The following is a 27,378-nucleotide window of genomic DNA, read 5'->3' as shown; positions in this document are numbered from 1 at the left end:
TGGGAGGCTTTGCAGCACAGAGCATCTTTCTATTTCTTTATGTCCTGTCCGGCACAAACTGTTATTAAAAGGAATATGTCAGTGGATGTAGCTGACCCCAACCAGTTCTGGAAGCTGAGGGAACTCGGTTTGGATTAAAATAAGATAATTCAAACTACACCATTTGCTGGGCACTTAGGATGTGCTGAACACTTAAGTAAGATCTTTACATGTTTTTGTATCTACACAAAGTCCCTCCGGGTGGGAGTTATTCCTGCTCCCATTTGACAGGTGAGGAGACAGAGAAATGCAGTTGCTTGCTTTGGTTGCACAGCTTGTAAGTAGAGGAGCTGGGATTCAAATCAAGGTAGGTACAAGTCCAGAGTGCAAGCTCTTGACAATTGTGTTCTATTTCCGACACTACCAGGAACATCTCTTCCCCATGATCCCTCAACTCTTTTCTAAGAGCCTAGTGCATATTATGTCCAATGGCTGATTCATTGCTGATTCCAAAATATCATCAGCTCGGCCAGGATTAAAGTTACAGTGGATCACAAACAGTTGACCTGCAATCCAGTCTTGCCAACCAGTGACTGTAGCGCCAGTCCTTCTGAATTCAGGGGTAAGGATAGCACTCCATGCACACATTTAATCTACATCTTTTTTTTTTTTTTTTTTTGAGACGGAGTCTCGCTGTCGCCCAGGCTGGAGTGCAGTGGCGCCATCTCGGCTCCCTGCAAGCTCCGCCTCCCGGGTTCACGCCATTCTCCTGCCTCAGCCTCCCGAGTAGCTGGGACTACAGCCACCCGCCACTGCGCCCAGCTAATTTTTTGTATTTTTAGTAGAGACGGGGTTTCACCGTGGTCTCGATCTCCTGACCTCGTGATCCACCCACCTCGGCCTCCCAAAGTGCTGGGATTACAGGCGTGAGCCACCGCGCCCAGCCAATCTACATCTTCTTAACTTCAGGAGGCCCTAGTTATAACAGAGATCTGCAGGATAATCATGCTAGACAATACCATTGTCTTCCATTTGCATCCCACTGCAAATAACGTTTGCTTTTGTAAAGGCCAAAAAGAACAACAGAATGTGCTATCTTGTGTAATCGCACCAAGGGCTTCAAAAAGACCTTGGTTTTCCCATCTGTGACGTAGGAATTATGGGAGTATGGTGGCATGTAATGTTGCTTTCAGCCCCAAAGTTCTTGCCTACAAGCCTTGAGCTTGCTCTTTCCTGAGCTTGCAATGCCTTTCTCTCTCCCATCTTTACATTGCTAAGTTTTACTCATCCTTTGGGATCTAGGAGGGATCATCTCCTCCAGGAAGCCTCCCTTGACTCCCAGTCTGGGTCAGGTGCATCCCTGGACTTCTGTGTCTTATCCCTATCACAGGACACATTGCTCTTTGTCAAAATTATTTATACACCCAACCTCCCACCAGCCTCTAAGTCTCTTGCAGGCAGTGATTCCATTCTGGTTAACTTCTTTCCCTCATTAACTAGCACAGTTTCTGACATCCAGGAGATACCCAACATGAGTGTACTGCATACATGTCACCATGAACTCCAGCATGGTAATTATTCCCGGAAGAATTTGGTCCAAATAGCAACAGACAATTGAGCAGAATTGAATGCCATGGGAAGTCTGTATATCACGGAGACTCAAGAAGCATATAGAAATATAAAGAGAAAATTGCTTTTCAAAATTGTAACAAAAGAAAGAAAAGATTTGCACAGGCTGTTAACAGAGGATTCTTTGGTGCAGTGGGATGAGGATGGGGTAATTAACTTTCTCAACACATCTCCCAAATGTTCAAAAATGTCTAATAAAGAAAAAAAAGCACACTGTAAAAAAGAATACCTTTCTCATTTATGCATTTTCCACTATTTTAGGACAAGGTACACCACGTGGTAGCAGAACCACATCGGGCCAGGGTCAGCCATTGGTCTGTCTAGGCACAAACTTGCTTTGTGATCTTGAATGTGTTACCTCCACTCCCTGTGTTGAACATGCTTCATCATTAAAAAAGGGAGACAGGCTAGGATATTCACCAAGGGCTCCAATTCATATACATGCTTAAGCATTAAGCCATATTTGTCTCATACGAATTTTTTCCAGTGACAAACTGGGAGTTTCTCTCCCTGGGGAATTCTCTTATTTTTCCCATGTTCAAAGACACACAAACTGCTCACAATTCCCTGCTGTTGTAAAGCAATTTGCCTTCATTATCCTAAACCTTTCAGCACTTCTTGAAACCTCTTTTTATATAGGAAAAAAAATGTTCCCAATGTGATCACAGGAGATAAATCTGCGATTTCACATTTCAAAAAGTAATCAAAATACTCCCTGCTAGAGTAGGTACTCATTACGATTTACGGTGAGCCCTTGAAATCATCTTTATCTTCTCCCCGCATCTGTCCAGAATTATTGTTTCTATTTGGGACAGGAATACCTAAAGGGGTGGAGGGCAAACGTGAAGCAGTCTCCTTAGCGTGAGGTTGATGCTTCATGTATGTTTCCCTTACACATCTATTTTATTGTCTTGGGTTGGCCAGATAGGCCTTTTGCATAATCTGTCTGTCTTCATCCAATTAGGATCTGGGAAATGCAGGAAGGATATTAAAAGACTTTGGAAATGGGCCTATTTCACCCATTAGGCCCTGAGGCCTACAAGTTTTTAAGAGCCCATGAAAATGCCTGAGAGCTGAAAGTAATATATTGGCTCCAAAATAGTAAAAGAAAACTGCAAAAGCAAAATTAATAAAGGCTTAAATTAAATGCCTCCACAACATACGGTTATATCAACCTCAGTGTTTTTTAAATTTAGTCTTCATAAAAGTTTCATTACATTTGAAAAAAGTTGATGAGTTAGAGTCTCATTTCATTCCTGAGTATGCTTGATGATTTTCAAGAAATTACAGGTTACAATTACAATACATTGAGAGAGTTACTGGTAACAATATAATTTCAAAAACATAACTTTAATGCTTCTTCTTAAATGTTACTATAAGAATTCTTTAAATTTATATGCTATGACATGAGTGTGAGACTCCAGAATAATACTGCTTAGATCAAACCAAGGTCTTAAAATGGCTTTGCATAGGATGGGTTGATGAACGGACAGGTTGATGGAGAGATGGAAGGATGGATTAGTGGACAGATGAATGAATGGATTCATCAACAGGTGGATGAGTGGACAGATAAAAGGATGCATTGATGAATGGATGGACAGGATGTGATAAACAGATTAATGGATGGACGAAAGGATGAATGGACGGATGGATGGATGAAGAGGTGGGTAGATGGATGGACAGATAACTGGATGCATTGATGAATGGATGGACAGGGGATAATGAGCAGATGAATGGATGGATGGATGGATGGATGGATGGATGGATGGATGGACGCAGTGATTTGCTTAATATCATTCAGTGAGTTAGTGGATGTGCCCTGACTCCTGACTTTCAAGCTGTCATTAAAGACATTTAAATTTAGTCACAATCACTTGAACACAAGGACTGGAAGTGTCCTGTGAGGCCAGATGGTACAACTTGCTCATTTTGCAGATTAGGAAACTGAAGCTCAGAGAAGGGAAAGGACTTAGTTGATGGCAAATTATTTTTTATTTTCAACTTTTATTTTAAGTTCAGGGATACATGTGCAGGATGTGCAGTTTCGTTACATAGGTAAATGTGTGCCATGGTGGTTTGCTGCACAGATCATCCCGTCACCTAGATATTAAGCCCAGCATTCATTAACTATTATTCCTGATGCTCTCCCTCCTCCCAACCCCCAACCCTCCAACAGTCCCCAGTGTGTTTTGTTCTCCACCATGTGTCCATGTGTTCTCATAATTCAGCTCCCACTTATAAGTGAGAGCATGCAGTATTTGGTTTTTCTGTTTCTGCATTAGTGTGCTGAGGATAACGCCTTCCAGCTCCATCCATGTCCCTGGAAAGGACGTGATTGCATTGCTTTTTATGGCTGCATAGTATTTCATGGTGTATATGTACCACATTTTCTTTAACCAGTCTGTCACTGATGGGCATTTAGGTTGATTCCATGTCTTTGCTATTGCGAATAGTGCTACATTGAACATACACATGCATGTATTTTTATAATAGAATGACTTATATTCCTTTGAATGTATACCCAGTAATGGGATTGCTGGGTCAAAGGCTATTTCTGGGTGGCAGATTTTCTTTATTCTCATTAAACAAGAGGTTGTTGCTTAAATGTTTGACTCTTAGAGAGACCTGACATGGACCTATTGCTCAAACATCCTATATTTATAGGATCATGTTTTACAACCAATGACAACTCACTGCTAAACTGACAGGCCTCTGTCTTGCCACACCCCAGGATATTTTTCTGCACACTTTCCATGCTTTCTCCTGCAGAAGGTAAGGTGGTAAATGGCAGTGTTGGGTCTGGATGCAAGCCACTTTGTTAACCCTGCTGGGGAGAAACATATCTGCTTAATTCACAGTTGGGTCATTTTATTATTGGCACACACTCAGTTCCTTTATGAGTCTTTCAGATATTGACTGAGACACGGCAGGAAAAAAATAAAAAGAAAACTCTTAGTTCCTTAACATGCTGGACTTCTCTGTGACTTTTCTCTTGGCGAACATCTCCTGACATTCCTTTGGCAAGTCCTCACCTCTCACTTTCAGTCCATGTGCTGGGGGAGGTCAGGGCTGGCCAGTCAGGGTCCTACATGGTTCCAACCCCAGTGACTTGTTCAAAGATGAGCACATGAACCAAGGCCGACTATATACTTAATCCCCTCCACAACCCTGTGAAATGGGTACTATTATAAATCCCTGTTAAAGATGAGAAAACTGAGGCACAGAGAGATGAAATAATTTGCCTGAGAGAAGTGGCAGAGATGGGATTTGAACTCAGGCAGCCTGATTTTAAGTCAGCGTGCTTAACCTATCATCATCCTGCCTTTTAGTATAGTATGTCCTCCAAAAAATACCAGTTGATGGGTTTTATAGGTGCTAAAATATATACATATCTATCTTTGCTCCCATCAAGTGCGTAATTTATAACTTCAAAGTGAGTTAATCCCTGGAGTAATTGGACTCAATAACCTCATGTAACTTTATACATATGACAACTTGTTTATCTGAAAATTTGCTTCTTGGTAACCTCAGCTATGTGGAAACCATCAAGAACTAACAATGGGTGAAGAATAAAAACTTCCAAGTGGTCAAAGCGGGCTTTAAGACTGGTGGAAGTTTTTCTTTTTTTTTCTTTTTTTTTTTTTTGAGACACAGTCTCACTCTCACCCAGGCTGGAGTGCAGTGGCGCCATCTTGGCTCACTGCAAGCTCTGCCTCCTGGGTTCAGGCCATTCTCCTGCCTCAGCCTCCCGAGTAGCTGGGACCACAGGTGCCTGCCACCACGCCCAGCTAATTTTTTGTATTTTTAGTAGAGACGGGGTTTCGCCATCTTAGCCAGGATGGTCTCGATCTCCTGACCTCGTGACCCGCCTGCCTTGGCCACCCAAAGTGCTGGGATTACAGGCGTGAGTCACCGCACCCGGCGGAAGTTTTTCATAGAAGAGTCCCTCATTCTAATTTTTCATATTACAGTCGTCTGTCAGTATCCATGTGAGACTCGTTCCAGGACCCCCAGGATACCAAGATCCACGGATGCTCAAGTTCCTTATAGAAAATGGAGTAGTATTTGCATATAACTTATGCACATCATCTCATACAATTTAAATCATCTCTAGATTATTTATAATACCTAATAGAATGTAAATGCTATGTAAATAGTTGTTATAGTATATTGGTTTTTAAATTTTAAGTTTGTATTATTTTCTATCATTGTATTGTTATTTTCATTGTTTTTAAAGAATATTTTCAATCCACAGTTGGTTGAATACTCAGATGAGAAGCTCTCAGATACAGAGGGGAGGATTGACTGTATTTTTATGTGAATGTTTTCTCAGCTCAAAGTAATTTACAAAATGGTAATCTGGGAGGAATTAAATGTAGCATTGTGGAAAGAGTCTTTGACTCAAGAGTTAGACTGATCCAGATGCAAATCCCAGCCAGGAAACATAAAATCCTAGACAAGGCAAGGACTTCACCTCTCTGAGCTTCAGTTTCCTCATCTGTGAAATGGTGGCAATAATGGTATCTACCTCACAACATTGCTGCAAGGAGGAAATTAAGTCATTGGTGTAAAGTGCAAATAGTAAGTACTTGACAATATCCATTTTAATTGACTATTGACACGTTTTTGTTCCTTCCCAGACTCAGTTTCCTCATTTATAAACTATGACTTATAACAAAAATCCTCCAGGGCCATTTCACAAAGTTGTTGAATAGCAAAGTAAGGTAATGGAAAAAAATTATTTTGTAAGTGGTCAAACGTCTCTTAAGTGTAAGGCAGAATTACATGTATTAGTGCTAGAGCAGTAGAAATTATACTATTATTAGTACTTCCTACTACTATTAATCATCATTATGACTACTGCTATTATTTTTATTGCTGGTACTATAAAAGAATACTGATGCTGGCCCTTAGATTCCTGCATTCTCTCACCATAATCTCCTGGGTTAAGAGTGACCACACTTGGCGTGAACACTTAGAGCCATGGCTTTTCTGTTGAACCCGAACTAACTGCACCTCCTTCATTGCAGAAATGAATTAGACAAGGGTTCCTTTGTGCAAGGGGACACAGACATAAACCAACAATGGAGTACAGAGTGGCAAATACCTAGCATAGTACCCGCTCAGCACATGGGAACAGCACTATATCATGACTTAGTACAAGGGAGTGGTAGGTTATAGATGGCTGCCAAGTCATGTTTAGAGAGCTGCAGCTTTCACTTTTGCTCTTAGGACACTCTCTCTTGGAATCCAGCTCCCATGTTGGGAGAAGCCCAACTCACATGAGGGAAAACTTACATGCTCAGGGGACAAGCAGCTCAAGCTACCAGACATGCGGTTGAACCCCTTGGAGGCTCAGAGATGATTTGGCTCTTTTCAACATCAGGCTGAGCAGAAGAACCTCCAAGCTGAACTCAGTCAAATCACAGAATCATGTGAGATAATAGTAAATATTTGTTATTTTAAGCCACTAAATTTCAGGGATGGTTTGTTAGGCAACAGTAGTTAACTAAAACAAAGTGGATATGGGTACTCCAATGCAATGCCCCTAACTCAGCTGAGACAGGCAGGGAAGGCTCCCTGGAAGAGGGTACATGTGGAAATCATATGAGATTTGCTGGTTATGCAGGTGAAGAAGGAAGTGTCCCAGCTCTCAGTTATGGGTCAACCCTCTTCTCTACATGATACATTTTGAGTCCAAGTTAGGGCAGTAATGAGAACCAGAATTTTAAAATCTCCTCTCACCTGGATAATTGTTTCTCCTCTTTAGGGATCAGCCCCACTTCCCCAGCTTTAAATCAAAATGACAGGGCTTCCAAATTGGTTCAGGTTCTCATGCATTTGTAAAAATGTCTTTTGCTGGAAAAAGCTTGGTATGTCTAATTTCTGCCCCAAGCACATTTTTATAGTTCAGCTATATTATAAATGTCGTTTAATTTACCCAGCACTGTTGGCCCTACATTAAACCAAGAGCCAGTGATAATATATATAAGATTCTTTTTGTACAGTCTGATCAGAGTTTGGGAGGCGGGGAAGGGTGGATTTAATCATCATTTGCCCAAATTTATATTCTTTTCCTCTCCTCTCTGCTGCTTTTTCTGTATTCTAGACACTATGGGGGAGCAACAGAGAAAATCTTTCAAAGCACCCAGGCATGTTTAAGACAGCAAGTCTGCAGATGAGTTGGAGGTTTTAGACACAGCCAAAGAGTCAAAGGCTGGGAATCCTGTGGATGTTTTAGCAAGTGCAGAGCATCAGCCTCCCTTCCATTGCAATTGAAGAGAAATTGCACCAGGAGCAGTGGGCTTGGTGGTATGAAATTGTCCCCACCCAAATCTCATCTTGAATTGTAAGGCAAATTGTAATCCCCACGTGTTGGGACAGGGATCTCGTGGGAGGTGATTAGATCATTGGGGTGGTTCCCCCATGCTGTTTTCATGATAGTGAGTGAGTTCTCACAAGGTCTGAGAAGAGGCTTTTCTCCCTTCACTTGGCACTTCTCTCTCCTGCCACCATGTGAAGAAGGACCTGTTTGCTTCCCCTTCTGCCATGATTGTAGGTTTTCTGAGGCCTTCCCAGCCATGCAGAACTGTGAGTCAATTATGGCTTTCCTTTATAATTTAACCAGTCTCGGGGAGTTCTTCATAGCAGCGTGAAAACAAACCAATACACAAATTGTCCCTGCCCTTAGCAGAGAGGCTAGAAGAGGTGACCCTATCTTAAGCTGGCCGGTGTGGGGTAGAATTAACTCCCTCAAATCCTGTCTGCGAGGATCTCCTAAATGATTCCTCTTTTGCCTTTAATGCTAGCATTTTCACTTCATAGACAGCATTATCAAACCCAAAAATCCCCTCCCGTGCTCCTAAGCACAGCTGAGAATAAACTCCCAACACCTCTCAGCAAGTCCTCCCTGCCCTATAGGATCTGGGCCTGGCCACTGACAATGATTCTCTGCTTGATCAAACTTTAATCAGGCTCCTGAACCTTATTCTAGGCCAATTTGTGTACTTCTTTGTGGAATCCAATTTTAGCAAAGAACCCTGCTAAGTCACTTTAGCAAGAACCCTACACTTTGGATATCTGATCACCTTCCATATCTGATCAGGTCCCTCATCCTCCACCATCTCCAGGTGATGTCTGATCATGCTGGTGTGCCTTCAGCAAGAATCCTGTTAGGTGGATTTAAGAGAATCTCCCTTACCCCTAATGTTTCCTTTCAGTAGTTTTCCATCCACTAATCTCCCCACCCCTACTCCGCACCTTGCCTATAAATTCCAACTTTCCCATTCGTATTTGGAGTTAGCTCAATCTCCCCCACTGCAAAATCCCATTGCAGTTGTCCCCATCAATGTGATGGTCCTGAATAAAGTTTGCCTTATTATGCTTTAACAAGTATAACAACGGAATCATTGTTTTTCTTTAATACTTTCTCTTAACTTCATTTTGCCCACTTCCTTCTCTGTTCAGGATATTCTGGCCACACTGGCTTCTTGTCAGTTCTTCAAATGCCCCAAACTCTAGGGACTTATCTCTGGCCAAGCCCAGAGTTGAATCCTGAGTGTCCACAGTCCCTGGCTCAGCCGCCCCCCTGCAAGTGCAGGAGCGGAAAGGAGGGCTGATGGTAGCAATAATTCATGTCAGGGAGGCTGACCCCAGTGCGCAGCAAACCTGTGCTTGGTTCATGGGCAGCCAGGGTGTGATCGATCACACACGTCACAGGGCACATTTATTTGGCTCATTAAAAGAGTTAACTAGATTTTCAGGGAAGAGAGGAGCCAGGAGAACAGGGCTACCTCTGGGGAGGGAATATGGTGGGCTAAGAGTAGATTCCCACCCTTATTCATACTACAGAGAGGTGGCAAATTCTTTTAAAGTCACATAGACACAGATATGCATGCAGGATCTTACTAGCTGTGTGATCTTGAGAGAACTGCTTAATCTCTCCAAGTCTCCGTGGCTCCTGCTGTAAAATGGAAGTATCAGGCCCCACCCCACTGGCCTCATATGTGGCTTAAATGAGATCACGTGAGTAAAGGGTTTAGCATATGCCTCGCATATAAATGGTGGACATAATTATCATGAACAAAAGAATCATAAAAGGTCATGGCTTGGGGGTCAAATCATCCAGGTGAAGTTTACTGATGGCCTCAGAAAAATCCAGAAGGCAGCATGTACAGCTCAATCAGGGGTCCGACTCAGTAGGCAGGGGTATAGCTGGGTTTCTGGGTCTTTAAAAGCTCTTCATGTGATTTTAACTCATAGTCCATTTTGGAAACTATGATTCAGCCCAGGCCACTAAATTTAGAGATGGAGAAACTGAAGACCAGAGAGGGACAGAAATGGGCCCAAGGTCACACAGCATATTTTTGGCAACTGTGTCATCTCCAGAACTCAGGTCTCTGACTCTCATTGGGTGGTCTTTCTGGTCATTCATGCTGAGAAATTATATGTCAGATCAAGGTGTCTGGCTGTGGCTGGTGCCCCCAAGGGCAGTGTGACAGAGGGATTCCCATTCTCTTTGAGATTCTAGATGCTCTCAGAATCCCCCACCTGTCTTTTTAACCCCTTCACATACATAGTGTGCATTAGAATGTCTGAAGTTCATTGGAAGCCTTTTATCTTGTTTACTATGACAGATTTGTTTTGTTTTGTTTGGACAGAGTCTTGCTCTGTTGCTCAGGCTGGAGTGCAGTGGAACGATCTCGGCTCACTGCAGCCTCTGCCACCTGGGTTCAAGCAGTTCTCCTGACTCAGCCTCCCAAATAGCTGGGACTACAAGCTTATGCCTCCACACCTGGCTAATTTTTGTATTTTTAGCAGAGATGAGGTTTCACCAGGCTGTCCAGGCTGGTCTCGAACTCCTGACCTCAGGTGATCCACCTGCCTTCTTGGCCTCCCAAAGTGCTGGGATTACAGGTGTGAGCCACCACAGCTGGCCTCTATCAGAGATTAATAAGCCTAGCCTCTTTTTCTTTCATTGTAGGAGTAGGCCACTGTTTCTACCCCATTATACAAACACTGAATGATCCGCATGCTTTGGGGTATGCAGCCCAGCACACAAAATATTAATGAATATTTATTGAATAAATGAATGAATGCTTCAGGCCAGTAAATGAATGAAAGATCACAGGGAGCATACATTTCTTGAGGGCTGGCACTATTAGTTTTTGCTCCAGCACCTACAGCAGAGCCTACAAAGTAGACATTTATTAAATATTTGCTTCTTGGGGTTGAATCAGTGAATCAGATTCTGAATTTCTCATGGCCTAGTGGGAAAGAGAGATGCATAAACAAATACTAAGAATAGAGCAGGCTCGTTACTATAGCAAGGGTGCCAGCCTGGTGCGGTGGAAGCATTGTGGCAGAAGTGGGGTGGAGAGGGAGGCAGGCATCTGGTTAGGGATCCCAGAAGTGGGGTAGGGGGCACCCTTGCTTGGTACTAGACACTGGGGTAGAGGGAACCAGTGAAGACAGCCTGACTTGGGGGAATTCTAGGCCTTGTTTCAATCATGGCAAAAACACCCAAGAAGGAGAAAGGCAAGTGATAGGCCAATATGGGCTGCATGCTGACATTTTGTAAGAATCAAAAGTCTATATCCCCAAATTGAGGGTCATCCTATAAAATAATGGGTCTGTACTCTTCCAAAATGTCAATGTCAGGATAAATAAAAACCAAGGCACTGTTCCATGGTGGAGTTTCTCTGACCCTCAGTTTGCTGAAAAACAACTAATATTCCATAGTACTAGGGCCTCGGAGTTCTTTTTGACAATCAAATGCAATAATGGATATCGTCTGCCATGTGCTAAGCATAAGAAATGACTATTTATTTTTATTATTACTTAGAATAAAACTACCCCAGGACCCAAAGGAATTAATTTGTTTCTGGCCAAACCTCATTAACTGATTGTCCAAGTTTATGCTTTATGGAAATAGTGTGCATATTATTTATATCTATACACATGCTCAGCTGCATCTATATAATTCTCTGCAAGTTCTGCTCAGGATATAGTTTCCCACATTCACAAAAGAAGGAAATGCCAACATATTGTTGCAATAATTGAAGGCAGTAACGTCGCTCTCAGCAGGCCCCGTTGGAGTTCTCCTCTGCCTCTGTGAAGTCTGGGATGGTTATTGGAGCTTCTCTTAAAGTGACACATTTATTTCACCCATTAAAGGAACATCAACTAGATTTTTTTTTCTTGTTGAAGTTAAGGAAGATCGAACGAGCTTGCTTTGTTTGGATAGCAACTAGGGCTATAGGGAGTGGTCCCAGGAATTCATGGCTGCCAACCCTGGTCCCTTGGAGAAAGTTGCCCCTTGCCCGGAAGTCATCAGGACAACGTAGAAGTGAGGAGAGGACAGAAGAGAAGAACTTGGTCCTACGTGAGTCTGAAGAATGGTTAGATAAGTTCTTGAGGGCAAGGATATGTTTTGTTTCTCTCTGTATCCCTAGTACTTATCAAGTGATTGGTACAGAGTAGAATCTCTGAAATAAAGAGAAAGTAGGTCTTGGATGAAAGAATGAATGAGTCATAACACCAGCACTGCTTAGCTATCTGACCTCAGCTTCTTTATGTATAATCAAATGGCTGTAAGGCACCTTTGAAGGTTCTGCTAATAATTAAGCAAGATTCTGTAAATGAAGCCATGAATAGGGATTGTAGTGCATTATAGGAGTTTGTTTCCTTCTCAGCCTTCCTAGGGGTCTGCTTTCTTTAGAAACAGGAAAGGAGTCTGGTAGAGACACAAGCACTGTTCTCTGGAAGCCCCTTGCTAAGAAGTTGCTCCTGGTGTCACTCATTCACAGACGGAAAGGCTCCCGGCAGACAGGCCAAGCCCATGTAGTGCCTCCTCTAGGGTTTTGTGGCTGATCTGAGATAAACTTTGATTATAAAACAACAGCCAGAGAATGATGGATTTACTCACTCGGACCCCTGCCTTCTGCTTGGAACCTCCGTTTTATTAAATGAGATAATAACATACCTTAAATTGGGAAGGTGTGCATAGACGTGGTTGTTGTAAAATCAATGATCCTCGTTGAATTCCCACAGAATGTTTTCTCTATGGGGATCATAAAATTGTAAATTCTGTTCTAGCTTCTTATTACACACCAAGGCCCCTTTCCTGTATCAAGACACTTGGGAAGGGCCATGCATTCATTTATTCACAGTAGTATCTATATTGAGTACCTAATTTGTGTGTCAGGGCCTGTGCTAAGCTCTTGATAAAAAATTCCTGATTCCTGTCTCACATCAACTCAGTGAAAAAGGTACAGTTGGTTATTTTCCTTGCACATGCTATTTCCACAAAGCACAAATATCTTGCCCAAAGTTACGCAGCCAGTAAATGATAAAGCTGGATGCAGAGTCAGGCCTTGGACCTTAAATTCTGAGGTCTTAGGCACCATCATACACCAAATGAGCACCTGCTGACTACCTGATACGCCAAGCACTGATCCAAATGTTGGTGACCTAGAAGTGAGGAGTTTCTAGTCTGCGAGGAAGACAGCCATTCATTCATATGCATGCTAATAAGAATCATTTCTTGCATACTAATTAAGAACAATAACACTTCAGCATTTATTCATTCAACATGTCTGCACTTATTGAGTTTCTACTATCTGGGAGATGTAGTGTTGAGAGGTGGGGATTGGGAGGGAGATAAAACAGTCCCTACCTTGGAGGGACCTCAGTCTAGAGGGGAGAAGGGCTTTCAAACACATGCACCTATGGGGCAGTGATTAATAATGATAATAACGCATTCATTGTAGGGCAGCCATGCATCTCACGACTGAGCTCTTGCTGTGTTCTAGCACAATTCTAGGTCCTGAGCTCAAAATAACTTCATGTGGGTACACAATGATATGCATCTTTTAGAATTTCTTGTAATATCAAGTGGACAAGATACATTGCATACTTAATGATAATGATATAATATGTTATTATACATTACATATAGTGTATAATTATTGAACTTCTGCTATGCACCAGCCACTATTCTACAAGTTTTACAGAGTCAGCTCATAACTCCTCACCACAATCCCAGGATGTAAGTCCATTTATCATTTTCATTTCACAGTTGAGGAAATCGAGGCCTAGAGAGGTTAAGTAATTTACTCAAGCTTACAGTCAGATTAACAAGAGAGGCTTTCTTTAAAAACAACAACTACAAATAGCAACAACAACAAAAACTTTGTTTTTAACCCCAGCTGAAATTAAAGTATGCAAATTAACCTGGCATATCATTTTTTATTTATGCCATAAATTATGCAAATTTCCTTTCCTGAAGCCCTGGAAAACTAGGCTTGATTCCACATATTTTACGTTAATTTCGAAGGTGGTTGGCCCCAAATTAGCTTTCCACTCTGTTAAACCTGCTTTAAAAGGGGGCATAGAAGGTGGAGGCCTGATCAGAAGTCCTTAGGGAATGAAAAGTCTTGGGAGCTCTGTCCTTCTTCCTCTGAAAATTGATTCATAGTTCGGTGGCATACTTCCATATTCAGGGCTACCACATATGGCAGCATAGGCTGTACACTGCTTAATTCCAGGGGGTACCATTCACATACACTGCAGTATAAATAGCTCCCTCTGGAGTTGTGCAGGATCGTAGTCACATGCATTACATTCTCTCTATTCACCCTGCAGACAGAGGCAAGGGAAGAATTCTATTCTCATTTTGCAGATGGAAACTGAGGCTTGAGGAGATTCGGTGACTTGCTCCAGCATGACACAACACAGAATTGGCAGAGTGGGGATCCACAGTCAGTCCTACCTCAGTCCTAATCCTGTACTGAGTCCCCCATTCAGAATGCTCACTCTGAGGACATTGTTCTAAACATCTCCTCTCCCTGTTTCCATAATCTTAAAACTTTGCAGAAAAATGGTTACCAAAACCATGCATGGAGCCACATTCTGTGTTCCTACCAACCTCCCTTATTGCTCTTAAATCCACTGTCATCATTCCAGATGAATCTCTCATGGGAAAAGAGGAGAGCTCCTGGGACCCCACCTTGAGGCTTCTCTTCATTTTCCACTCCAATCTGATTTCAATGCCTGGATCACTTTTAAATGTCTAAATACAGTAGTTTATGAGGCTCCCTCTTTTCTAGCTCTCTATCACCCACAACTCCTACCCTAAATTATTTTTTCCTAAGTCATTTACCCAAATAATGTGAAGACTGCACATTTTTTGCAAAGGCTTTTGTGTTCTATGTCCAAACACTTTGAGTCATAGCTGAAGACTGCATATCATTCATTCATTGATTCATCCATTCACTCATTTATTCAACAGAATAGCTAAGAATAGAGAGATAATAAAAGTCAACTCCTAACCCCGAAAATTTCATTGTACAGCACGGAGGGAGGCAAGTCAACAGATAGTTACAATGATGACAGGATTCTTCCCAGTTTTCTTGGATGTGATTATCAGACAGGCCACATCTTGATGAATATGTGTCTTACTGGCAAAAGGGTTGCAGAGCCACATCCTAAAAATGAGAAGAGTTGAGAAGCAGCGATCAAGGCCAGCAGTGAAAGTGTGTGAGACATCATCAGTGGCGATTGCTGTATCCGAAGGTATGGTTTTGTGTCACATGGCATGCTTCCCATACCAGTCACAGATGACTGGATTAAGTATGAAGAACCAACCTATTGCCCAGTTGCCCAGTGCAAAGGACTGGGCAGAAATCATTTGTGCTCTCTCCATGCTGTCCAATAAGGCGGCCATGAGCCACACATAGCTACTGGGCACTTGAAACGTGGCTAGTAGGAGTGAGGAACTCAATTTTTAATTCAATCTGATCTTAATTAATTTAAATTTCAATATCTACATGTGGTTTGTGGCTACCATATTAGACAGTGCACATGTGGTGATTATGCTGGAGAAGCCATAATAGCGAATGGGTAAGTGGAGGTGATGAGAGATCTATGGTGAGTGAGCAGAGGAGTTAGGCAATAGAGAGGAAGCCAGAATGAACAGATGCGTGGGGAGAAGCAGATGCATGCAAGAGAGAAGTGGAGAGAGTCCTGGAATGTTCTTGGCTCAATATTTGCAGTGTCCTTAGAGCAAACCTTCTTATTCTTCAGCTATCCTGAATGAGTCTTTGTTCTAAATGCCTTAGACCCTTTCTGGCTTCTACAACAAAATACCATAAACTGGGTAGCTTATAAGCATCTGGACATTATTCCTCACAGTTCTGGAGACTGGGAAGTCCAAGATCAATGTGCTGGCAGATTCAGGGTCTGGCGATGGCCTGTTTCTTATATATCACAGCTTCTTGCTTCAATATTTCTACCTCTCATGGTGAAAAGGGTAAGGTGTGTCTCTCCTTTTTTTTTTTTTAAATACAAGGTCTTGCTCTGTCACTCAGGCTAGAGTGCAGTGGTGCAGTCATAGCTCACTGCAGCTTTGGACTCCTGGGCTGCAGTGGGTCCCCCCATCTAAGCCTCCTGAGTAGCTGGGACTACAGGCATATGCCACCACACCTGGCTAATTTTTAGAATTTTTTGTAGAGACGGGGTTTTGCCATGTTGCCCAGGCTAGTCTAGAGCTCCTGGCCTCAAGTGATCCTCCTGCCTCAGCCTCCCAACTGCTGGGATTACAGGCACGAGCCTCCACACCTGACCTCAAGCCTCTTTTTTTAAGAGCACCTATTCCATTCATGGGACCTCTACTTTCATGACCTAATCAATTCCCCAAAGCCCCACTGCTAATACCATCAGCAGAGGGGTTGGATTTCAACCTATACATTGGTATCGGGGAAGGGGACACAAATATTCCAACCATAGCACTATACCACAAAAATCACATTAGAATATACTATTTCCTCTCTTGGAAGCCATCGCTGACCTGAGAATCAGCTCGGTCCATCAGTAACAACAGCAACTCATAATTCCCTTCCTCATCCTCATCACTACCACCCACTTCTATCATCTCAGAGTTAAGTGACTTGTTCAAGATCACAGCATTAGGTTTGAACCCGTATCTCTTGGACTCCAGGGTCTGTGTTTTTTTTATTATGGTGTACGGCTTTGAAGAGCCCGTTCCATTTTGGCAATGTGAACTCATCAATTTATGATGCTAAGCTAAACTGGGAATAGGTGACACCAGACAAGGAAACTGACACCCAAAGGCTTATACCCACTAAGACTTGTCCTGAGCTCCAGACCCCGGTGCTATACTGTATCCACCTACCTTGTTCTAATCTCCAGCCCCAAAACATCCCCAATGTCCACTACTTGCTCCGGGCTGGCTACATTAGCTATGCCTCACTCAATCCTTCCCTGCTCTCCACACCCCAGCTCCCCAGCGGGTTTCTCAATCAGCCACTATCCATGACCCATGGTGAGAGTAAGGAAGCCTAGGAGGGATACCTGGCCTGGGCCCTGGGTCTCCTTGAGCCTCTTCATTTAACTCTTGCTTGCTTGACTCAAGCCAGATGCTTGGATGGCACCATTCCCAGGTGCAAGCTTATCTGCTGGTGCCTTGAAGATTCAAGTGCCAAGTCAGCAGGGGAGGGAGCTATGGCTTGATTTCCGCTTCTACCAAAGCCTCTTTCATGCAGTCAGTCTTCCATGGCCACATAATGTAAATGTCCCATGTGGGTAATATATGCCAGTGGTTTACTAAAAACAGATACCTTTAAAACTTCCATTGCCACACTCCTTGGGTCTCAGGACATAAACTGGAGAGGGGTATGGATTCCATTTTTCTTGAAAGTAAGTGGAAGTCACTTTAGCATGGGAGTCAGAAGACATGAGTGAGGGGTTCAAGTCCTGGCTCTGCCACTCACAGTTGGGACTTCGAGTAAGCCCTTTCTTGTCTCTGGGTCTCTTTCCTCAGTAAAATGAAAGTATCAGGGAGAGGATTGAGGCAGATAAGAATCCCAAATAACTGCTAGAATCTGATTATATTACAGACACCAAGGAGGCCTACTCTAACGATACAACCTCTCTCCCATATCATATTATCCCTGAGAAGTGGGCAGAGCATAGACCCTCACTCCTATGCAAGGCCTAGTGCCAGCTCAAGGTGACAAAGTGGCTTGACTAAGGATAAACATCTAATAAGAAGCAACAGACTGAAACCCAGGCTGCTCTGACTCTAGAGCCTGGGTTTTTATTCACTTTGCTATACTGTCCCAGTTTTCAGCTGGGCATTTGCTGTTTTTGCAGCTGCCAGAGACCTAAGAGAAGGCAGATTCTGCAATAAGCAGTAGGATGTCCAGAAGGTTTCTGCTTTGAAATGAGGTTAGGCACAGGGCAAATAATTGCATCCAATATTTCCTTTGGAAAGAAAGATGGCTTTAGTGAGGACCCGATGAATGGCCTATCTTGTGGTTTTGTGTTTGCACAAAGGTTTTTTCTTTTCTCTTTACAAAGTGTATTTCTCTCCTTCTTCCACCTTTTAATTTTTCTTTCTCTTCCTCCTTTTTTGTAGAGTTACTTAGTGATTTCACATCTATTATCTCATTGGTTTTCCTCTACAGCAATCCTATGAGGTTGGACACTATTATTATTCCCATTTTTCAGATAAAAAATCAAGGTTTATACAGGCTGCCTAAGACCACACAGGATAGGAGAGTCGGGAATTAAATTCAGATGTCAGGACTCTAACTTCACCTCCCCAAAACTAAGATTAAGAGGAAAAGTAATTTAACATAATGGGTTGAGAATTTATACCGGATTAGATACAGGCTAAGGGGCATATGAATGAGTAAGATTCAGCTGAGATTTTCTAAGAGTTCGTTGTTTAGGGGGAGGGAGTTATGTAAATTGGCAACCCAGGCATTATCAGTGTATGAATTACCCATAGCAGGGGGATAAAATGTGATAAGGGGCCAAGAAGATCATTCATAATTGGCATAGAGAGGAGAGAAGCAAGAGAAGACTTCACAGAAAAGGACAATTAGGACTGGGTTCTGAAGGATGAATAGAAGTTTACCAGGTTAATAGAGCAATAATGGCAAATTTTTATTGAGTGCTTGCAATGAGCTATGAATATGCACATACGTTGACGAGTCTTAACAATCTTGTAATGTAAATCTAATCCTCTCATTTTATATATCAGGCCAAAACAAGCCTAGAGAACTAAAGTAAATAGCTCAAGATCATACTGTTAAAATCAGCCAGTTGGGAATTTGATTTAGTCCCCTCTACACAACCAGCTATGCGCTCCTCTAGGATGACAGTCCAGGCTGCAGGAATAACATGAGTAAGATGAGAATAAGGCTCACACACAAGCCATCAAAGTAGGTATGAAAGAGGCTGGGATAAACTGTTTTCTGTCTCAGAAAGCTGACTTGGGACAGCTGGCATTTGCCACTGGATGAGAAAGCATCTCCCCTCTTGAAGTCCTGTCAAACCACCTTGATCTCCAGGCTTGCAGCAGCTCTCCATTTCCGTTTTCCTCTGTGCTATGTGATACCCACATCTTCGTGCCCCAGTATCTAGAACAAGCGTGGGCTTTGGAATCGAAAATTTCTGGGGTTGAATCCTGACTCCACCGCTCATTGTCCATGAGACCCTGAGCAAGTGCTTGTACCGTTCTGACTCAGTTGCCTTATCTGTAAAATCTAGTTTATCATACCACCTGATAGGAACACATGAGGATCAAGTACGTGAATACAGGATAAGCACAAAGACAGCCCCCTGGCACAGAGTAGGCCCACAATAAATGGCAAATAGCAGTGTTATATTTGCTATAACGCTGGCTATAACAAGCCCAGGAAGAAGCACATGGGGGTGTTTGAGGTCTTCAACCTTCCATGCCAGCACTTACTTCCTCAAGGACTGATTTCTTGGTATGTGCAAAGCATCTTAACTCTCTTGTCCCAACCCAGCCCTGTGAGGACAGCTTTATGAATGTGGTAGTGATTAGTGTGATCCATTTTACAGAAGGAAAAATTGAGACTCATAGAGAGGAAATGGTTTAGCTTAGGTCCTGAATTTAGGGGCTTACAGAAACCAATTTTATACAATGTGAGTTCTCCATTAATGGTTGGGTGACCTGGAAACTTGAGAAACTGCAAACAGTCACATAATGTTGGTGCCAACCAATGAACCAGCTGGACTGCTCACTCTCTTTTATGAGGTCTTCTCCTTTCCTCAACTGGAAAGAATAATCCCTATGTTCATCTTTTTTGAGAACTACTGAAGGTTGGTTTTGGTCTCTGTCCTGTCAGTCTTTGGAGTTTGGTGCACTTACCCATCCAGACTATCTGCACATTAATGGTGAAATGGTCTTTCTCACACATTTCATTTAGAAATACAGAAGGACCCAGCTTGGAAGGCACCAAGGATTTAAACCTTACCTATGCATAACTCAGCTTCTCTAAGCCTTGGTTTCCTCATCTATAAAATGAAATGACATTGTTAAAATTAATTAAAATAACCAATGTAAGTGCCTGAGATATAGTAAATGCACACTAACTATAATGATTGTGAATTAATTGCCTATAAATAAAATTGTAACCTGTTTTACCTTATGACTCACTTCAATTTGACCAGCTTTACTTAAATGCTTGCTATGTGTGCCAGGGACTGTGTTAGGCATTGAGTACACATCCCATGCACATCTGGCAAACACACACCATCCCTTCCTATGAACCATCAGAATCTGCACATGGTCTTGGGGAAGGCAGGATATAAAAGGTAGTAGTGGGACTTGATGCTATGATTCTGACACCAGCCTGGGTCTGAGGCTGGACTTCAATCCCTTTCTTGGCTTTGTGATGCTAGACACATTGCTTAACCTCTCAGTACCTCAGTTTTCCCAGTCCATACAATGCGGATAACAACTGCACCTCTCTCATGGGCTACTGTGAGAATTCTCTGCACCTATCTATATAAAGCACCTATTATAAGGCTTGGAACAAAATCAACACTCAATAAATGCTGTTTGCATTGCTTAAACTCAGTCCTTCCCACGATCTAGTAAATTACATCACATGCGTCCACTGACTTCCTCCCAACTCACCAATCTTTTACCCTTTCCTCAAAGCAGTCCAATTCCCTGCCCTGCTCCCTATTGTCACAGCCACCAAAGGGATGCTTCTAAGGAACTACGGTAACCAGAGGATTATGCAAACATGCAAATCCACTAAAGCAGTGTTTACCCAGGGCTGTGTGATGCTGTCTGTGCTCAGCAGCTGGGCCTCGCTCCCTTCTGAGAAGATTCCTTTGGTGTCATCACAACCTCTAGTGGACAATAGCGAACACCGCGGCTCAACGTCCTTTGTTCCAGCTCTCATCTACCCAGCCCCTGAAGTTCAGGGGAGAGCAGGGAGGACAGGCAGGTCCGACAGATTATCTTTTTTTTGAGGGTGAGCATGTGCACCTGCCTACTTTCTCCTCCCACTCTCTCCTCTGTTTCCTCTCTTCAATTCCGCGGGGGTGTGATGTGTGCTGAGAGTGAAGCCTTCAGGATTTTCCCTATCCTACTGTAGAAATTTCTCCTCTGGCTGCTGGTACCTGTCATATCCCCTTCAGGGCCAGTTCAAATGCTACCTGTTCCAGGAAGCCTTCACTGGCCACCCCTGTGAGAATTAAACACATCCACATGAGGTCCCATAGATCTCTGATATCCCCCCACCAAAGAACTTACCACGTGGCATGGATGGTAGTAGTTTACCTGCAGATGTCTCTTGCTAGGCTGCCATTACTGGGGCAGGAGCCTTATCATATTATAGTACTCCAGCACCCAACACAAGGTCTACCGCATGCATAGTGCTATAGATTGAATGTCTGTGTCCCCCCTAAATCAATATGTTGATGGCCTTATCCCCAATGTAATGACATTTGGAGGTGGAGCCTTTAGGAATTAATTAAGTTAAAATGAAATCATAAAGATAGGGCCCCCATGATAAGAATTAATTCACTTTTTTATTTTATTATTATTATACTTTATGTTTTAGGGTACATGTGCAAGAATTAATTCACTTCTAAGATGAGGAGACCAGGGCTCTCTGTCCCTCTTGGCCATATGAAAATTCAGCTAGAAAGTGGCCATCTGCAAAGCATAAAGACAGATGACAGACACTCACCAGATACTGAGTCTGCTGGCGCCCTGAGCTTGGACTTCCCAGCCTCCAGAAATGTGAGAAATAAATTTCTGTTGTTTAAGCCACCCTATCTAAGGCATTTTTGTTATAGCAGGTTGAACTAAGACACATAGGAAGTGCTCAGTAAATTCAAATGAATGAGTGAAAGAGCAAATGTCTTTTTCTGGAAGACTTGCTTCTTATGTCTTCTTTCCAACAATTAACCTGCTCTCCTGCATCCACTCGATCTCCAGTACCATGAACTCTGATTCCTGATGGTAATATTGAGGTTCAAAAAGAAACAGCATGAGAGTTTGGAAGGGAAGGGTGTCTGCACCAGGCAATGTCAAATTCTCATCTGCCCATTGGAGCTACTCACTATGCCCTTCAACCCCTTTCTCCTTTAGGCTGAATTATCCCAATATTTATACCAACATCTGCTTCATGCCAATCGCAGCGATTTGTTTTCTTGGTGTCTACTAATAGGAGCAGTTTGCCCTTTGGAAAGCAGGGAAAGAAAGAAATAAACATTACTTGAGCACCTACTCCGTGCCAGCTGCTTTTACATGCATTATGTAATCCCTGCAACCATCCTTTCAGGCTGGTATCATCAGTCCTCCTTCCCCTGCCCCCATTCCTCAGATGGTGAAATGGAAGTTCAGATAAAATAGTTCTGCTGAAGGCCATGCATTAATAAACAATGGAGCTGGCCTCTGGACCCAGGTCACTCTAATTATGGAGCTACACTTCTTTTCCTGGACTTTATAAATCTAATTCCAGTGCCCATCTCAGTCAAGCTCCCCAGAACAGCCTTGCCACAGCCTCTTGGATGTTTTGCAATTTGGCTTCATGAAGGAAACTACAAAAATACAAAAAGGGCAGTTGGATTGACACTTTCCTTGGAGCATTCTCCTGGCTTCTTTTTACCTTTTCGTTCTCTTTTTCACTGCGTGTGTCAACGGTGACCAATAATTTTTCTTTGAGAAACAGTAATAAAATGTAGTAATCAGAATGAGGGAGGGGAGAGATGATAGCAAGGTCTCCAGGCTGAGAGGAGCTCCATTCTGCTGACCTTTGGTGTTGCATACACCTGGTTGTTCCACCGGGCAGAATTCCCCTCTCTTCTGCCGTTAGTCGCCAACTATATCTTGGAGCGCTCCTAGTGGAGGTCTGCACAGTGGGTATATCGGAGGAATTGTCTCTGGACAGAATGGGAGGGCCAGTAAATCGAGCTCATTTGAACAGCTTGCAGGAATGGACTTGTACGCAAAAATAAGAAAACAAGCCACTCTGATCAGAAAATATCCTTTTGCCTTGGAAGGGGAAGGAAAGGAATGTAACATTGTTTTCTTAATACCTAACTGCGCCATATGAACACAAGATGAATCCTTCAAGCTTAGATACGGTGGCCCCTGGCAGGAACGGGCAAAACTCTATGGAAAATAATGCCAATCCATAATGAAAATAGTCTTTAAGTGAATCTAACCACAACACACGTTAGAGACTGGGGAAGCAGCAAATTTGAGTCTTATTGAGCAATACTGAATTTGCCTTATTAATTCAAGAGAAAAAGAAAAGAAATTATACTTAGGCTTTGCAGTCTTAGCACGTAGTTACAATTATTCCCCATGTGCATATCTTAGACAATAAGGAGCCTCTTCAAAAACAAGTTATACTTTATACTTATTCATGCCTTACAGCGAAATGGCCCAGAGAACCACGTGACCTGCATAAGAATGTAGCAACAGGTCCCTTTTGAGTATTTACAAATCCCCTCACTCCACCGCAAACAGAAGAACTAGTTTGCAACAACGAGTTAGGTGAATGGTTCTCCATCTGACATTAGTGGATGTTGGGCTCTATATTAAAAATACAATTTATTGTGGAAGGTCAATTGTCTCCAAATGCACCACCAGACTTGGCAATGCTTATTGGCCAATCTCACTCCCTCCTTATGACTCAGAGTCAGAACCACACAGTTATTAATGAGCTTTCTGAAGTAGCACATCACTTGACTTTAATTTGGTAGTGACCTAAAGTTAATTTAAAAAATATGCTGGCTAGCCATGGTGCTGAGCAGTTGGAAAAATAGTATGAAATGTCTTAAAAATTAAAACACACACGTCTCCCCCTGCTTTTACAATGTGCTTGAAGCCTGTGAAGGAAACAGAATAGGAAATCCTTGTCTTAGATGACAATTCAGTACGTGCCATTAAGACAATTTTTTTTTTCCCTGCAAGGTGGTGTATTGGAGAGTGGAGTCCTCAGAGGTAGAACTGCTTTAGAAAATCCAGTAAGCTGCTGGGTAGATTCAGGTTCTTTTTATATGTGTGTTAGTCACAACACAGATTCGAAAGGGGGTGGGGGAGGGAGAGCTGGACTCAGTTCAAGGCCACCAAGCCATTGTTAGAAAGAGACAGCTAATTAAGAAAAGCCATGCTGTGGTGGAAACGATTTGTTTAAACCAAATCTCTTTCCCTATCTTTCCCAGAGAAATTGTCCAGACCTGGTGTAAATTGTGGACATTATTGCCTCATAAAAAAGGGGTGGGGGTTCTTCAATGATATGCTTTGTTAAACAAAAGGTGATGAACAATTTCCTTTGCTCTGCACTCCGGGCTCTACATTTAAAAAGACGGGGAGATGGGGGATAAAATGCCTGATTTATGCTGAGGGGGGCACTCCAGGCCACCGGGAAGGGTTGAAGGGAAAGGGACACAGAGCCAGGGCCCATGGAGCTGAGAGCTGTCCAGGGCCTTTGGTGCTGAAAGCAGGTGCGCGCGCTGGGGTTCCAGAACTCCGCGGGAAAGAACACCGCTTGTCCCCCAACTCTGAGTCAAGACGGTGCAAATGACAGAGGCGGAGCCCCAGATGAGCACAGTGCCTGCTCTCCCTCTGTCTTCAGACCCTGCAGCTGCCTGCTTTTTTACACGTGAGGAGCGCATTTCTGGGACCTTGCAAGAAGGCCGGGTCCGGTGGCCAACTAACGCTCCCATTGATTTTCGGGTCTCCTAGGTGCCTGAGAAAACCCCCGAAGCTCTGAGGGTTAGCTTTGGGTGAGTTAGGCGTTGCACCCCCTCCCTATCTGGCCCTCTCCCCCATCCATAACTTTTCCTGGGGTACCTTATGGGGTGGAGAGAGGGTATGGTTCCAGGTCTGAGAAAGAGGAGCTGTCATTCTCTGCTAAACTTGGGCCCCTCTTCCCATTCAACAAACATGTGGTAGATGAAACTAACACCCCCCACCCCCATTCCTAACAGTGATCAGAGATGCTAGGCAGTCGGGGAGAGAGTAGAGGGGAGTCCGTTCGTTCAGGTTCCCAACTGCTAACTAACATCTCTTCTCCCTCCCTTACCAAGTTCTCAGAGCCCTCAGCCCCCTCCACCGGCCTCTGGCGAAAGCCACACCCAAGTCCGGTATCCTGACGCTTGGCTGAGATCGACCCAGGGACACAGACCCTCGGGGCAGCCTGAACCAAAGGAGTCAAGGGTTTCTGAGGTGTCGGGGGGGGGGGGGAGCGGCAAATGCACTGTTTGAGTCTAGTCCTCAGTTGCAGGGTGGGTCAGCTGCTCACCCCCCTTCCTGTTCTCTCCCGGAGAGGAAGAGAATTATCTGGCACCCAGCCCCGGGTGCGGTTGCAGAGAAGCGCCGGGAATTTGGGGTTTGGAGGCGACCCCACTCCAAGGAGATCCTCTTTGGCTGCATAGGAGAATCAGCCCCACAGCCGGGGAAGACCGAAAGGGAGCCCGCAGCCGAAGCAGGGAAGCGCCCGAGTCCTTCAACACATCCCCGCCTCCACACTCCTATCAGCCCGGGCCAAGGGGACGTGCGGTTCCTAGCCCCGATTTTGGGCAGCCACCACCGCTCCCCATCCCGGCGGGTGATATCTGAGTCGCCCTGGTCAGCCCCAACCCCTGGCTGCCCCGATCTCCCGGCAACTTTGCCCCCTGCCCGCCCCGCCCCTCGGGGCGCTTACCTCGCTCCAGCGCTGCCGCCGGGCTCCCCAGGAGCAGAGCGAGGAACAGCGAGATCCCGCGGAGTCCCGCGGCGGGCGGCCGGGCCGCGGGCATCGTGGCTGCAGGGGGCGCGGAGCCGCGGGCTGAGGGGCGGGCGGACGGCGCGGGAGCTGGGGAAGGAGGGCGGCGGTGAGCGAGAAAGGGGAAGCGGGAGCGAGGGAGGGGGCCGCGGGCCGGGGCTGCTTCCGGAGCCCCCGGGCGGACGCGCGCTCAGCCCCGCGGTCGCTCTGGCCGAGCTGCGCCGGGCGCGGGCGGGCGAGTGAGGAGGAGCCGGCGAGCGAGCGAACGAGCGTGGAGCGAGCGGGAGGAGGGAGGGGGCTGGGGCCGAGTCTGTGCCGAGCGAGTGCAGGGAGGGAGGGGGCGGGCGAGCGGGCAGTAAGCTGGAGGGGCCGCGGCGGCGCCGGGGGTGCCAGCCGCCTCCTCTGGCCGCCGGCCCGTCGGCCCTGCAAAGTTTAACGCCAATTCCCCTTGCGTCCTGGGAGCCGAGCGTTTTCTCTCTCTGCTGACGCTCCCAGCAGCTCTGCCTGGCCAGGCCAGGCTGGAGAGCACCCGGACCATTTTCTAGACGGTGAGATGGAGGCCTGGAAACCGAGCTTATGAGCAGCCCGGAGCTTTCCATTGCCTGCCCAGCCTTCCAGATATATCCCAGTTCCAGTTCTTTCCAGAGCCCTCTGGGATCCAGCCAGCCTGCTTCCCCGCCAGGGCCCCGCTGCTTCCAAAGTGAGTCCCCATAACCTAGAAAGTCTCTAACTCTGTGGATCTGGTGAGAGCTGTGAATCTACTAGAACACTACACATAGCCACAAAATTGTGCATCTAACAGGAGGGGGTCTGGACCCCGCTGAAGCCCAATCACGAACTCTAAATTAAGATCCATCTCCACTTTTTAATCTGAGCCCTGTCTCCCATAACCCCACGGCCGGCAGGGCACTAGAGCTGCGAGGCTTCCTCTCAGGTCAGCTGCTTGCCTCTTCCTGTACCCGCTTCCCTATCTGAGCAGGACTACAAGGCCCACCTCTGCTGCATTCTTGCCCAGGCCTGATTCTCAAGCAAAGTCTTTTCTCCACAAATAGAGGTAGTGAGGGACAATCAATGAGGGAGACAAGCAGATACTTGGGGACAGACATTGGCAGAGAGCTAGGTGGGGACAAGCTTATGCACAGTCCTGGAGACTGACTGTCTCTCCCTGCCTAGCCTTGGCAGACCGGTCAGGCTTTACAGGCCTCTCACCCAATTTAGAAGCTGTCCTCCTCCCCCCACCCTACCTTGCCATACTATCTACACACTGCAGCCTGAACAGGCAGAGGGAGCAGATGGAGAGAAGGTTGCAGGCAGCAACAGGGGGAGGAATATGTCTTTAGCAGCGTGGTGGAGCCGGGAGTCCCTAGAAAGAATGGGTGGGGGAGGTGAACACTGGATGGAGGAGGGAAGGAGGAGCACTCTGGCCCAGGGTTTCAGAAGACTCTCCACACCCAGAGCTTCCCCGTTTACTCACTCAAACAATGCTCTTTTACAGGCCACTCACTATAGGCCCAGACCTGCCTCAGGCTTTGGGGGACAGAGAGCCCCCCATAAAGTCCTATTCTCAGCTGCAAGAGGTTTCCATTCCTGGCAGTAAACCCAACTGGTTTTTATAAAGAAGGTGGCTGAGGCAGGGATGCAGGAGGGCTGATTTCTGCTTTGGAGAAGATGAAGCACTCTATGCTTTACTGTATGA

General features: G+C 44.7%; 1 protein-coding gene across 8 annotated transcripts in view; it reads right to left on the bottom strand.

The window, feature by feature from the left end:
• SEZ6L (seizure related 6 homolog like) overlaps positions 1-26,237 on the bottom strand; it is a 214,230-nt gene extending 187,993 nt beyond the window's left edge. For 7 of the 8 annotated variants that reach the window (XM_032139625.1, XM_032139626.1, XM_032139627.1 and 4 more), the window contains exon 1: positions 25,623-26,237. In XM_032139625.1, the coding sequence (XP_031995516.1) occupies positions 25,623-25,716 (94 nt within the window). In that variant the 5' untranslated portion in view covers positions 25,717-26,237. Of the gene's footprint in view, positions 1-14,992; positions 15,013-25,622 lie in introns of those variants that run through there. The other variant, XM_058431989.1, reaches the window with a different exon arrangement.
• Between the last annotated feature and the right edge of the window lie 1,141 nt (positions 26,238-27,378).

Source organism: Hylobates moloch, unplaced genomic scaffold (assembly GCF_009828535.3).
Source record: "Hylobates moloch isolate HMO894 unplaced genomic scaffold, HMol_V3 SCAFFOLD_19, whole genome shotgun sequence".
In the NCBI taxonomy this organism is placed as follows: domain Eukaryota; kingdom Metazoa; phylum Chordata; class Mammalia; order Primates; family Hylobatidae; genus Hylobates; species Hylobates moloch.
The sequence above is the reverse complement of the archived record's forward strand: the minus strand, read 5'-3'. Positions and strand labels throughout refer to the sequence as shown.